This window comes from Lemur catta, chromosome 4, assembly GCF_020740605.2.
Source record: "Lemur catta isolate mLemCat1 chromosome 4, mLemCat1.pri, whole genome shotgun sequence".
NCBI classification, from domain to species: domain Eukaryota; kingdom Metazoa; phylum Chordata; class Mammalia; order Primates; family Lemuridae; genus Lemur; species Lemur catta.
In genome coordinates, this window is record NC_059131.1 from 24,298,975 (window position 1) to 24,313,120 (window position 14,146).

Consider the following 14,146-nt stretch of genomic DNA (forward strand, 5'->3'; position numbering starts at 1 on the left):
TCTGGAATGGGGAGCTTTTATCTATAATAATAATAATAATTAATGATAATGGTAATGATAGCTGAGCACTTATGTGTGTCAGGCATAATACTCAGCATTGTACGTGCATTTTCATTTCCTTTTACTTCTCATGATCCTATGAGAAAGATACTATTATGTGCTCTGTGTTATGGATAAGAAAATGAGTCTAAGATAATGCATGTAGGAAGTCCTAGAGCCAGAATTCATTCCCAAGCCTTTCTAACTCTTGAATCACATTTTTCACCACTGTCATGGACTGCTTTTGGAGAGCACACAGCGTCCTGTTGAAGTCATTAAAAATCATCAAAAATCTTAGGACTTCAAAGCTGCGATGTAACTAAAACTTCTTTAACTGTTGTGGGCCTGCCAAGTGACCAGTTCCTGCTACCTACTTCCCTGTCACCACATTCTGCTCACTAGGCTGGGCATGTATGCTAACTTCTGTTGGTTTTCACATGGCCGTTGCTTGCCTAGATGGGCCACAACTAGTTGTTCTTTGGTTCCTTAGGTTGTTTATTCATTCCTTTGTGCATTCATTCAGCGCTTACTGAGCATTGTACTGTGTATTGGGATATAAAGATAAATAAGGTACTTATGCATTTACCTAAAGTGCATAGCAGAGGTGGTGGAACTGTGTAGAAGGTGCTGTGGAGTAAAAAGGAGGGAAAAACTCATTGGAATCGAAGAGACAGGGAGGCTTCGTGGTGGCGGATCTTCAGAGCTGGTCTCATGGGGTGAATAAAGTCTGTCCATGGGAAAATAAAAGCAGGGGCATTCCAGGGAAAGGAAACTGCTTTTGGAAGGACATGGTTTGTTCAGAGAATCAAAAGCCCTGTGGCACGTTTGGAGGATAGATGTAGAGAGGTGGGCCGGGGGGGGGGGGGGGGGACAGGAGATGGCCTCGGGTGAGGATAGGAAGGACATTATCGTGCTGGAGAATGTGTAGTTTTCAGATGGTGGGAAGTCACCGAAAGTTTGTGCTCAGCAGAGTTATATCATCAGATTTGTCTTTGGAAAGATGCCTCTGGAAACTGCTGGGAGGATTTCATAGAGGTTGAGGCAGAGGAAGGCACAGTGACCCCTTGGATGCTCTGGGGACAGAGGTGTATGGGCTTACCCTGCACAGTGGTGACAGACAGTCAGGCGGCCCTCCCTGCCTGACTGGCCGTGGGAGGGCTACACAGAACAAGATCTGTTTTCCTAGGCCCTTCCCTGCCCTACTGAGTGGGTCTAACTTCAGGCCCCTGGCCCTCAGCCTCTTCTCACCTGCTGTGGTTGACCAGGAGTCCTCCCTGGTCTTCACGTTTGACAGCTAGTGTTGCTCCAGTAGCCGCTCGGCCCCGCTCTGCCTGCTCTGGCTGGGCTTGCTGAGACCTGCCAGCACCTTCCTAGGTTGGCTGACCTCCCTGGGTCAGAACACTTGGCTGCCTGGAGCCTTCGTCTCTGCCAGAGCTGATCTGCTCAGCTGATAATCGTTTCTCGTCCTGTCCTGTCCTTGCTCAGGCCTTGGGGTTGTAGGAAGACCAGAAGCTTCTTGTAGGTGGGACCTGTGCCACTTTCTCAAGTTTTACACGTGCCAAGCCCTTATAGTTCTCTTCCCTGATGACCCACAGGAGAGATTTAAAGAGACAGTTATAACTAAAATTTAAAAAGTTTATATTGATCTTATAAGTTGTGAGGTTCTTATTAAGAAAAAAAAAGGTGTTGGAAACTTAAGTTTTATAAAGTGCCCTGAACAGTGACAGATTTTCATAAGACTCTAAAAATGCCAATGTGCTCTTGAAAATGTGCTTATTCATTTGAGTGTTGTATTGATTCTGTCCTGGTATTTTGTTTCAAAGTTTTATAGTTTTTTTCCCTCTCTAATTGTGTCGATAACAAGGGAACTGTTTTATAATGTGACTGTGAAGCACAGCAGTGCCCCAGGGCTGAGCATCCTGCACTCAATTAACCTTCATATTTCACACCTCATCATTGCAGTGTGGCAAAGCGCTCCCTGGCCTTTCAAAGCAAGAGGACTGCTGTGGAACCGTGGGTACCTCCTGGGGCTTTAACAAATGCCAGAAATGCCCCAAGAAGCCATGTAAGTGATGTTTCTCCATTCCTTTGCAGGCTAATGCGGCATATCTGTTTTCTTAAGATTACTCTTTTAATGATGGAGCAACCATTAGACTTTCAAAGAACTCCATTAGTGAATTCTAGAAGATAGTGTTATACTCTGCGTTTCCAGAAAGGTTGCAAGTCTGATAAAGTTTCCATCTAGATTCTGTTTTTTCAATAAGCGCAGTTATTCATTACCTTCTCCAGTTAGATTACTTAAGGGGGGGGGGAACCCTCAAGCGGCAATGAGCTAAAATAGGCTCTTTTGTCCAGGAGAAGAGAAAATAAGATGTCTTTTAAAATGGTAAATAAATGTTTCGAACCCTGTCAAAAGACAGCGCAGTTGTTATTTCCCAGATTTAAATTGCTTAAATGAAATTTTTATTAATATCCATACTTACGTTGAAGTTTTTGTTATACTAATAGGTTTTCAAATTTTAAAAGTCAAGCTAAAATGGAGAAATGATTGGTTGCTGATTTGTAAAATAAATTTATAACTCCGAGGATATAATATCTTCCCCTTTTTCTTAGGCCTAGTTTTATACTATCACCGTCCTCAGTGACATCAGTCTATATTACCACCCACATGTTTTGATTTGTCTTTAAGGTGTTTTTTAGGACCCGTTGATTAGAATATATCTAGGTTTAGAACTTTCTATTACTTTCTTCCCAACAAGAATTTGTATTATATTTTTAGTTTTCAAATGTAGCATTAACTCTGGATAACTGACTTCTAATACATTCTTTTTAGAAAGACAGAGGTAACTTGTTTTAAATTGAGCTTTCTTACACTAACTTATGTTTTTGCCAAGACAGCAAGTGATATTTTTCTAAACATCTTCCATTGCCTCATATAACTGAAGATTTTTATAGTTGCTTTTTATTCTTTTTGCTGTAAGAAATTTCTCACTTGCTTCATTTGGACAATTTTTATTCTTCTTAATTATGTTGATTTGATTGATATTCTGCACAATTATCTCTGCTCAATCTGGAATCTGCCATCTTGGAATTACCACTCCATATCTCTTTCTTATACACTATTTGTCCTTCTACCAGCATAATAATTTGTTTTAAATAATTGCCTCTCGTTCAGACACTTCCTTGTCTTTCAAACTTGCAGGTTCTCTAAATGCCTGAACCTAACTTCATTCATTTTGTTGATACTGCTCTTACCATCTAGAAGACTAATTTGTGGAAAGGCCCACTAAAGTTTCTGATAATTAATGAATTCTTCTTTTAGAAAAATTATCCACATAAAGGAGACATTCTGTGTTGAGAGAATGTGCTAAGACTCTCTAAGCTGATTCAATAATGATTTGCAGTGTGGATTTCCAGGAAGTAGGTTGGGTGTGATGGTACCTCCTCACTGGAAGATCTGTTTGCCTAAAATTGTTTTGGCAACCTGACCAAAGGAATGTGTAGGATGTATTTGGTATGACGTAAAGAGCACAGTGTTTGGGGTTAGGTAGAGCTGAGTCTGACTCCCGCTCTTTCATTTGCTATTGAATCTCGTGGATCACTAAATAGGAATCTGTATCTAAAATGTTGAGAAAGCATTGCCGTCTTTTTGTGTTAAACTGCCTGTCTTTGGTTTACCACATATGGATGTCTGTAGGAACACTGAGGAGGGTGCTGTGTTTCCCTCCGTTAGGTCTAAGGACTGAGGATGAGAGAAGTTTAGCTTCTTACAACTTTGTTTTGAGACTAAGTTTATATTCTCTAATACTTTCTCCATCTTCTCCTTTATTTTTCTTTTTCATTTACCCCCTTCTTTGTGTATCTTTGCTGCTTCCCTTTTCTCTCTTTTCCAAATCCCAAAGTAGCAGGAAAATGATAGACGCTGGGGGTAAAGGGACTCGTACGGTCTTTTTTTTTTTTTTTTTTTTTTTGAAACCCTAACTTCTCCTGACCTTTGGTCATTCTTATCTAGAATTGTATTGTCTGGGGATGAATTTGCTCCTTTATATGGTTTTCATAGGTCTATGTTTTAATCTTGAAAATGATTTAAGTTGAACATGAAAGTACAAAGTTGCCTGTCACTTTTAACTAAATATTGATGAAAATAAATTCGTATGTTGGCTCATTTAATGTATAAAATTGAAGAGATTGATTTCACTTCAGAAAGGGCAATGTGGATTATGAATGAAGTAAACTATTAACATCTTGACATTTATTCTGTTTGTGCTGTCTTAAGTGACTCACTCCCAAGAAACACACTCAGGGTCACATTCTTCCTGTGTCATTTAAAAAACTTTCCTTTCCTTGGTTGGTACTACTCTCTAAATCATATTCAGCTTGGAAGAGACCAGACTTTCTTTGGCTTTATACACTATGGTTTTGTGTTCCATGCCTCTTTTTTTCTTCACTCAAAGTAGCTCAAACTTTAGTTTTCAAGTGGCTTTTATTTAATGTGTAAAGTTTTTGTTTAGCCACAAACAGAAAGACTTTTCATTGTTGATCATTTTTGCTGTGAAAACTTAATTTTGAGTCTGCAAATGATTTCATTAAATAGTGTGTAATCTACTAGAAATGTGCTTAACACAGAGAACAAGTCACTTGTCCTTTAAAAATCTCTAGAAGAAAATTAACATAGAGTCCTAAGCTGAGGAAGACTTTGAGAGAGCGCCTGGGCTGGCCCTCTGCCTTGAAGCAGAGGACTGTTGAAACTTCTAAAACGAGTTATTATCTCTTGCCTTTGAAGAAGTCACAGACAGAGATCCCACAATCTCCATAGGCAGCCTGCTCCCAAGCGCCTTTCTTCTATGGGGCAAGACTGGACGTGAGGCCCGGGAGCTGAACGGGGTGACTCCCACGTGCCAGCCTCTCCCTCTTTTAACTCTGCATTCCCAGGCTCCTCACTTTGATCTTTTTTAGGTATTTAGAAGGATCTGAATAGACGGGAAATACAGCAAAGGAAGGAAGCAGAGGAGTAGAGGGACTCACTGGTAAACATTCACCCTGTTCCATTAGTGGTGACAGCTAAACAGCATGTGTGGAGGGCAAAATGATTTTATTTTTCAAAAGAAAATTTCCATTTTTATTTCTGTTTTTGCCTTTTATTCCTCTTTCAGGTCTTTTTAGTGGTCTAGCCATTCATCTTACTTTGATTGTAGCCCATTTCTTTTGCACATTGTTCTCTTACTGGAAGAACAGCTTATTGCGGGAAATAACAGTGGTGTTTGATGTTTCGTAAGTGCCTGTCATTGTCAGGCCCTGTGGCAGGCATTTTTCATGAATTAGCTCCAAACTCCACAACAGCTCTGCCCTTCTCGTTAGTTGGGAGTACTCCCACTGTACAGAATTTCGATTTGAAACCCAGGAGACTTATTTCCCAAGAGCTATTGATAGGAAGAACCAAGATTTGAACTCACGTCTACCAGGTCTTAAAACTTAGGCTGCATCCACTATGCCAGGTGGTCTCTCAGGGCTCACTTTGGGGTATCAAATCTCACCGAATAGGCTTTTGTTGATAAGTGGGTGACTGCAGCGTTTGTATTGTTTGCATTTTCTGAGTGAAGAACCGCACAGCTAATCACAGCAGCCCTTTTAATGCCTGGCTTCCTCTCAGCCCCTGACTGTTCTCCGCAGTTCACAGTAATAAGAATCATCTTACAATTAGGATACTTGAGCCTATAATTAAGATGAGTGTATAATTTATTTGCTAAACTGGGAAACTTTTGAGAGTATAGTGCTGTTAATTAACTTTGCCAGAATAACAGACATAACCCGGAGTGTCCCAGGCAGACCAGGGCGTGTTGTCATCCTGCCTACAATGGATAAGAAAGGCCAAACCCCTGAAGCAGATCGTTCAGGAGGAATAGATCCTTTGTGATAGAAATATTTAATCACTAATTAGAAGAAAATATAAAACAATCTTATGATTCATTCAGTTAACATAGCAAAGATTTACTGACAACTTCTTGGGACTCTATCTATTGCAAAATAAGAAGTATACTGAAAAACAAGCATGATGTGAAAGCCATTGTGGAGATGTATGAATACCCTGGTATTGGTATCTTATAAATGAATAACTAAGTCTGCTGATGCCTTTGGTTGTCACCTATAGTAGTTTAGGATTGTAAGAATATAAACTAAGAATATAACAAAGGATTTCTTCCCTTACAGCCTATCATGGATATAACCAAATGATGGAATGCCTACAAGGTTATAAGCGGGTTAACAACACCTTTTGTCAAGGTAAGACTAACTACATTCATTGGTGTGGACTCAACAGTTGTTTTGGCTTTTTAGAAACTTGAGTTGTTTTGCCCCATGTTACTCATTTGTTCAGCCTGTGAAGGCCACATGGTGAACCACCTCATACTCCATTCAGCTAAGGAAGTATAGAATTTTAATATATGGTTGTTACCTTCTATTAATTTGTGATAAAATCCGTAGGAGTTGGGACCATGTTGCAGAGCAGCACCGTTTGGTCTCCATGCTGGTGACCTTATATCCATATGTGGATGTGTATACTCACTCGTACCCACAGATGGGCACACATGTGTACCTAGCAATACTACTTTGTTGCTGATATGTGGTTGGGCAGCAGAGTTCCCTTTTCTCCTCTCATGAGAATATTGCTGGCCATCTGGAAATATTCGGGTACTAAATATCAAAGTGAACACACTTTGCCTAGGCAATAAGAAAAGCTATGGGGGCTGGTCACGGTGGTTCATGCCTGTAATCCTAGCACTCTGGTAGGATCTCTTGAGGTCAGGACTTCAAGACCAGCCTGAGCAAGAGCGAGACCCCGTCTCTACTAAAAATAGAAAAAATTAGCCAGGCATGGTGGCGCGCACCTATAGTTCCAGCTACTCGGGAGGCTGAGGCAAGAAGATCGCTTGAGCCCAGGAGTTTGAGGTTGCCATGAGCTAGGTTGATGCCATGGTGCTCTAGCTAGGGCAGCAGAGCAAGACGCTGTCTCAAAAAAAAAAAAAGAAAAAAGAAAAGCTACAGAGCTAAATGTGAAATGCTCTGAATACCTGAATACTTTTGCTGAGTTTATTTTGAGCAGTATAGCAGAATTATACAAGCAGGGGGAACCTCAGAGGTCATCTAGTCTAGTGTATGTAAATGAGGAGACTCCAAAGAGGTTAAGTGACTTTCCTGTGGTTGCATAGAGCTGAGATTTGTAACTCAAGTTTACCAATGCCTGGTTTAGTACATATATATGATATCAAATTTTGTTTTAGTTATTTTATGAGTTGTTTAATTAATGCTTCTAGTTGCCCTTTACATGCCTAGGGTGAAGGAGTTATTATTAGTAACTTGGGAATATGTATACATTGAAATAAACAGAGAAACAAAGGGCACCCCAGAGTCTAATAGAACTAAAAGCCATGTCAAGAACACAGCACATTTCTTCTGACTTGTGGTCTGGGGTCCTATGTCCTTGACCAGCATATGTCTATAGGATAGAGTAGACTTAGGTCATGTTATAGAGTGCAGGTTAAATTAACCCTCTGTTAAAATGGCTCATATCAAAGGGATATCTTAATTACCTGAGGATTTTCTCAAGTAAATCGTCTATTCTATAGTGCTTCCATAATTTTTATGATACATAGGGTCTTTGTTGACTTAAAGAATTTTATTTTGTTATACACATAGGTATAGTATATGTTTAAAAGGCTTTGTCTTTAAAACATTATATGTGACAGAATGTTGAGAAAATTAGAATTAACTGCTCAAGTTCTTGATACCCACGACACCGTTTGACATACATTGGCAAACCTTAGTAACATGGGAATAGTGGATTAATCTACATTATTTTAGAGTCAGTAGAATTTCAGATATCATTGAATTAAATTAGATGGAGAGAACAAGAAATGCATAGGTTAAATGAATGAATAGATGGTTGAATGTATATTCTACAGTATAAACCAAGTTATTGTTTTATAGATTTGGATAAAAATCTATAGCCTTAGCACATTGTAGGATGCATTAGTAGAAATAGAATGAGCAGGGCAGTGGCAGTAACAACCTTGTACACTGTGCCCATCAGACTGAATTTGGGGTTTGGATGTTTGGTGTTTGTTATCTTTTGGTTAATAAGGTCAAACAAGCTTGGAAAGGGCCTAGAAACATGAGTATGTTTAGCCAAGAGAAGTACAGACTGAAGAGAAATGTAATGGCTGCCTTAATAACATGCCCTTAAACGTTTGTAAACATGCCTTTAAGTGTATTAACTGTCCTGCAAAACAAGACCTACCTAGTTACTGGGGACACTTTGGGAAACTAGGTGTCAGGGGCTAATGTGACAGGCCAAGATGTCATTTCCTTTCTTCCTAGGTTTAGCCTCTGTCCCAGGGACGGAGTGTAATGATAGCATCATAGAACTAGGAGGTACCTACAGGGTTATCTATGTTGCCTTATATGCTGCACAGGTTAGAAATACCTTATTGCATCCCTGGCCAATAGTTATTAAGTATCTGTGGAATCACCTCTGTGGGCAGGAAGCTCACTACTTCTGAAGACATTTTATTACAGGTTTGGGAAACTCTATTCCACAGAAAAGGCTTTTTTGTAGTTGCTCCATTAGACTACAGAACAGAGGCGGGTCCTTCTTTATCCTTCACTGTTTTAATCCTGCATGGCTAATTGTTAAGACACTTTCTCCAGAATGTTAGATGCTTCTAGTTTCTCCGAATGTCAGATGGTAGAGAATATACATGTGTTCTCTTGATATGGTGTGTTTGTATGTACTTGTTGGCCATTTGTTACCATTCATAGATACTTGAAGACAGAAGGCCTATTCTCTCTTAAATAGTTTTATGGTGTTATTTCTTCCTTACATATTTGAAATAAATTACAAGTGAAGACATTTGGTCCTGAAGTTTTCTTTGTAGAAAGTGTTTTAATTATGGATTAAATTTATTTAGCAGCTATAGTATTTTTCAGATTTTTCCATTACTACTTTGTGTCAGTTTTGATGATTTATATTACTTTACAAAGTGTTCGTTTTAATCCAAAATTTCAAATTTATTCATACAGATTTTTTTCTTAGTATGTACGTATCTTTTTAATTTATTTAGTGACCCCCCCCTTTTAGTTTATTGGCTATATATGCCATATTCTTTTTTCTTGATTAGACTTGCCAGTAGTTTATCTATTTTATCAATTTTTTTGGAAGGAATTAAATTTTGGCTTTGTTGAAAACATTTGTTGTCTATTTCACTAATTTCTGCTCTTTGTTTCCTTTTTACCACCTCCTTTTTGTTCAATTGCTGCTGTTTTCTGATTTCTTTAGGTGTATACTTAGGTCACTAACGTCAGGCTTTCTTTTCTAATATGTAAGTTAAAGGCTATAAATTTCTGTCAGTCTAGATTTTGACTTTAACTGTACACCTCAATTTTTTCATATTCTTAATATCTTTAAGTTCCATTAAAAATGTATTTCCTTTTTTTAGTTGACATATAATTGTACATATTTATGGGGTACATGGTGATGTTTTAATATGTGTAACATATAGTGATCAGATCAAGGTAATTAGAATACTCATGATCTTGAACATTTTTCATTTGTTTGTGCTGGCAACATTCAATAGCCTCCTCCTACTATTCTAAACTATGTATTAACTATAGTCGTCCTACAATGCTGTAGAAGACTAGAACTTATTCTTCTTATTTAGCTGTAATTTTATATTCTTTAACAAATCTCTCCCTATCCCATCCTTCCTTCTACCCTTTCCAGCCTCTAGTATCTTCTGTTCTACTTTTTACTTCTATGAGATCAACTTTTTTTAGCTTGCACATATGAGTAAGAACATGTGGCATTTAAGTTTCTGTTCCTGGCTTATTGCACTTAGAATAATGTCCTCCAGTTCTATCCATGTTGCCACGACTGACAGGATTTCATTCTTTTTATGGCTGAATAGTATTCCATTGTGTATACTGCATTTTCTTTATCCATTCTTCTGTTGTTGGACACCTAGGTTGAGTCCATACCTTGGGTATCGTGAATAGTGCTGCAATAGTAAGTTCAATTAAAAAATTACTCTTTTTTGACTCAAGGATTATTAGAAATGCATTGCTTAATATCCAGATAGTTGTGGATTTTCTCTTGGTCTATCAGTTGTTGAGAGAGGGTGTTAAAATCTCCTGCTGTGATTGTGGAAAGGATTTTTTCCTTTCACGTCTGTCAGATGTCCGTATGTGTTTTTATGAGGGGTGTCTTACGACACATAGTTGGGTCTTACTTTGTTTCTACATTCTGATATTTCTGCTTCTTAATTGAGGTGTTTATTGCATTAAAATCTAATGTAATTATTGATATGGTTAGATTTAAGTCTACCTAAAATCTTTGTCTCATCAGGAATTTTTTGTTCTTCTCTTTCTCTATCCTTAGAATTCCATTTTAATTGATCTATTGGCTTTTGACCAACACGTTTTGCACTATTTTCAAGTGATGGCTCTAGGAATTATAATATACATCTTTATCTTGCACGATCTACTTAGAGTTAACATAGTGCCACTATACAGAATATATAGAAACCTTGCCACCAAATAGGTCCTCCTCTTGTCCTGAAGAGCAAGCTACTGATGCTCCATGCCACACTCTTAGCGGTTACTATCGTGAGAATCCCCCAGACAGAATCTCCTCCTACTTTGTTTTGGAATTATTTGTTTATATTGTATGTTAAGTATTTGTTTAAAGCTCTTTTTTCTTGACAGGCTATGATCTCTCAAAGATCAAGGACCCAGTCTTACTTTCATGAACCTAGAGCCCTGAGCTCATAATCGATTTTAAAAAATTTTTGATGTGAATGAAAAAAGAGTTCATTTGCTATTGATAAGAGGCTTATTATATATAGCTTTATTTTAATCGGTCAAGTACCAATGACTTACAAATAAAATCAAGATATTTTTAGTGATTCATGATAAACTGTGTACCTAAGCACAGTAGCCATAAACTTACAAAGTGGGAAATAAAGAACTAAGTAATAATTTAATAAATTAATTTGATTTTAATAACTAAATTTACTGTGTGCCAGACACTTTGTTTAATAAACACTTTATATCAGTTATCTCCTTTAGTCCTTAAAATATCTTTTTAAAGTAGGTGCTTTTCTCCCCATTTTACAGATGGGGAAATTGAGACCTAGAGAGGTTAAGTAACTTGTGCAGTATATATATATATATATATATATATATATATATATATAGCTCATAAGTGCTACCCAGGTAGGATGTGGCCAGAACTTAAGCTGTCAACTATCTTTCTATTGAAAGAGAACTAACATTTATTGATCATTTATTATGTGTTATTCCATATGCTGTGTGCTTCATTTAATTTTCAAAGCAATCCTATGAGATTTGGACATTATTAACTCCAATTAGAAACTGAGACACAGAGAGTAAATAACTTTCCTAAGGGCACACAGATAATTAATTAAAAGCCCAACCAGGATTATACTCCCAAGCTATCTAGTTTTATATGTAAAAACTAGTAAAGTGTTTTATATATGAAAATTACTGATATAGATACTAGTTAATTAAAAGAGAAGATACATCATCTGTTGTGAGAGCTAATAAAAACCAAAGCAACTAATACTAATTTGGTATGGTTTAATAAGAGGTGATGATAATCCAATATATTCCTTCTACTGGCTGATTCAAGGTTCTGAACAGTTTATATTCATAAAAATACCACTGTAGGTGGATACCCAGTAGTGGGATTGCTGGATCGAATGGTAGGTCTACTTTTAGTCCTTTGAGAAGTCTCCATACTGTTTTCCACAGAGGTTGTATCAACTGGGAGCTAATTGATGGGTGTGTATACAGAGTGATCTAATGGACACTGGAGACTCAGAAGCAACGAGGAGAGAAGGGGGTGTGGGATGAAAAATCACCTATCAGTTACAGTGTACACTTTTCAGGTGATGGGTGTACACTAAAAGACCTGACTTCACCACTGTACAATTTATCCATGTTACCAAAAAAAACCATTGGTATGCCCTAAATCCGTTGAAGTAGGTAATAAGAAAATGCCACTTTAGGGGTGGAAGTGCCAATCTGCGAGTAATCACTTCCTATCTATTTAGCAAAACAGCATGGAGAATTCTTCAATAATTGCTTGTAATTTCCTCTCTTGGCATGGCTGAGTGACCTTTAGCAAGTTTTGTTCATACTGAGCATATCAAATGGTTCTGCCTCGGTCAATTCCACTGATGGTCTATCAGTAACACCATATCCTGGCTGAGGTCTCAGGAGGATATTTGCAAAGCAGTGCTAACTTTTTGGCAAGGATTCTGGAGTGAAGTATCACAGAAAATTCTATTTCATGGTGCCTCGAGGAGGCACCGCTTAATTACACCACAAAGAAGTTTGACTCATACAATAATATGATTTCATTCAGCATAATCTATTAAAATTGCTATTGAGAGAAGGGCTTAATTTCACTCCTTTTGTGATATTGTTGGTCAGTAAAATGGAATAGAACTTTCTCACATTACATATGTACACTCAGTTTTCCTAGAGCATTGAAGCTTTTTGATTTTGTTTTCCTAAAGTTTTTCAAAAGAGCCCATTAAGCATCTAATTACTGTGTGTTCCACATTGTTCTTACAGTCTAATGTCTTCTCAGTTTACAAAGTGCTTTTAAAATTAAAGTGATTAATAACTAGAATTACATTATTTCCTCCAACTAAGTGGACTGATGTCCTGAACAACTTTTTTTTAATGTGCGCTCAGTAACAAAGAACCAACTGTGCACAAGTTAATTTGAGGAGCTTTCAAATAATTGCCCTTGAAGTTGGGTTTCTCTCCTTTCTAGTGGTGCTGCAATTATGTTTTCAAAGGAATGATTTATTACATATACACACGTGGAGCTCCAAAACCTGTCTCGATACCCTCAGCATTATGGAATTGTTATAATTTGCTTCATTTATCATAACGCACAATACAATTATATGTTCAGGTGGATCTAGAGCGGCATTTGTCATTTGATTATTGTGCTAAAGATTTGATGTGGAACTAGAATTAAATGAAATAATACCTTGTGGAACTGATAATAAGCACTCCTCCTTGCATGCTGCTTTTTTCTAAAGCCCAGTCCTTCCTCACGTTTGAGTGAGAGCAATACTTGCCGTGAGATAAGTGCCTTCTTAAAACCTTAAATGTACATCTAAGTTTTAACAATCGAATGTGGTTCTGGAAGTATTGGGGATCAGTCTGTTTAGGAAAATCTTTTATTAGAGGAAAATATCTCTTTTAACATGCTAAAGTCACTAACCAGTTTTATACGTTTATAGGGTTAAAATCAACTTAGTATTATTTTCTATACTTTTAGCATATGCTGAGGTGTTATGGAAAATGCCAAAATATATAACTAGAAGAGGTCTACACTTTCATAATTCAATGTATGTATATTCATTTTTTATAGATAAACTTTTGAGATGATTCAATATTCCACAAACTTTTATTGCTGAGCCACTCCTGAGCTATAGACTGAGGGTATGTGATGAATGATGAGTAAGACGTTGTTCCTGCCCTTAAAATTTAGTATAATTAAATCATTTTGAATCAGGAGGATGTAATTTGCTTTATTCACTCTCCGCACTAGCTGCATTTTCAGCTGACTCCGGATGAGCCCGTTAAAGGAAATATGAAAGAGCTATCCACATAACTTTCTTTTGATGTCATTTTATTACACTGGTTGTTCTGCTTCAATAAAATAAATTTACAGAACACAATAATACTCATTACCAAAACTTTCACTGTAGGACTCCTTTTAGAGCAAAAGTTCCCCAAAGTGCATCTGAAACCAAATTTTACTAGGACAAAAGAAAAGATAATGCACTTTTTCGGTGGGCATATCTCTGTTATTAAATGAGACCCACCAGTCTTAGTCACTATTCCACATGAGTAAGCAGTACACAGGACTTCTGGGTTATGAAGGGCTTGTCTGGACTGTAACTTGCATTTCAGACCTCTTAATGATTATAAAGAAATATTGAGTGTGAACTGCAGTACGGTGAGTAGGGGAAGGCTGGTCTTTGAATGCTTTGAGAAACTAGATAAATGA

The 14,146-nt window shown here is 37.5% G+C and overlaps 1 protein-coding gene across 9 annotated transcripts in view; it reads left to right on the forward strand.

The window, feature by feature from the left end:
- LTBP1 (latent transforming growth factor beta binding protein 1) overlaps positions 1-14,146 on the forward strand; it is a 379,098-nt gene that overhangs the window by 217,445 nt on the left and 147,507 nt on the right. For all 9 annotated transcript variants that reach the window (XM_045549354.1, XM_045549355.1, XM_045549356.1 and 6 more), the window contains 2 exons: positions 2,002-2,104; positions 6,247-6,318. In XM_045549354.1, the coding sequence (XP_045405310.1) occupies positions 2,002-2,104; positions 6,247-6,318 (175 nt within the window). The remainder of the gene's footprint in view (positions 1-2,001; positions 2,105-6,246; positions 6,319-14,146) is intronic.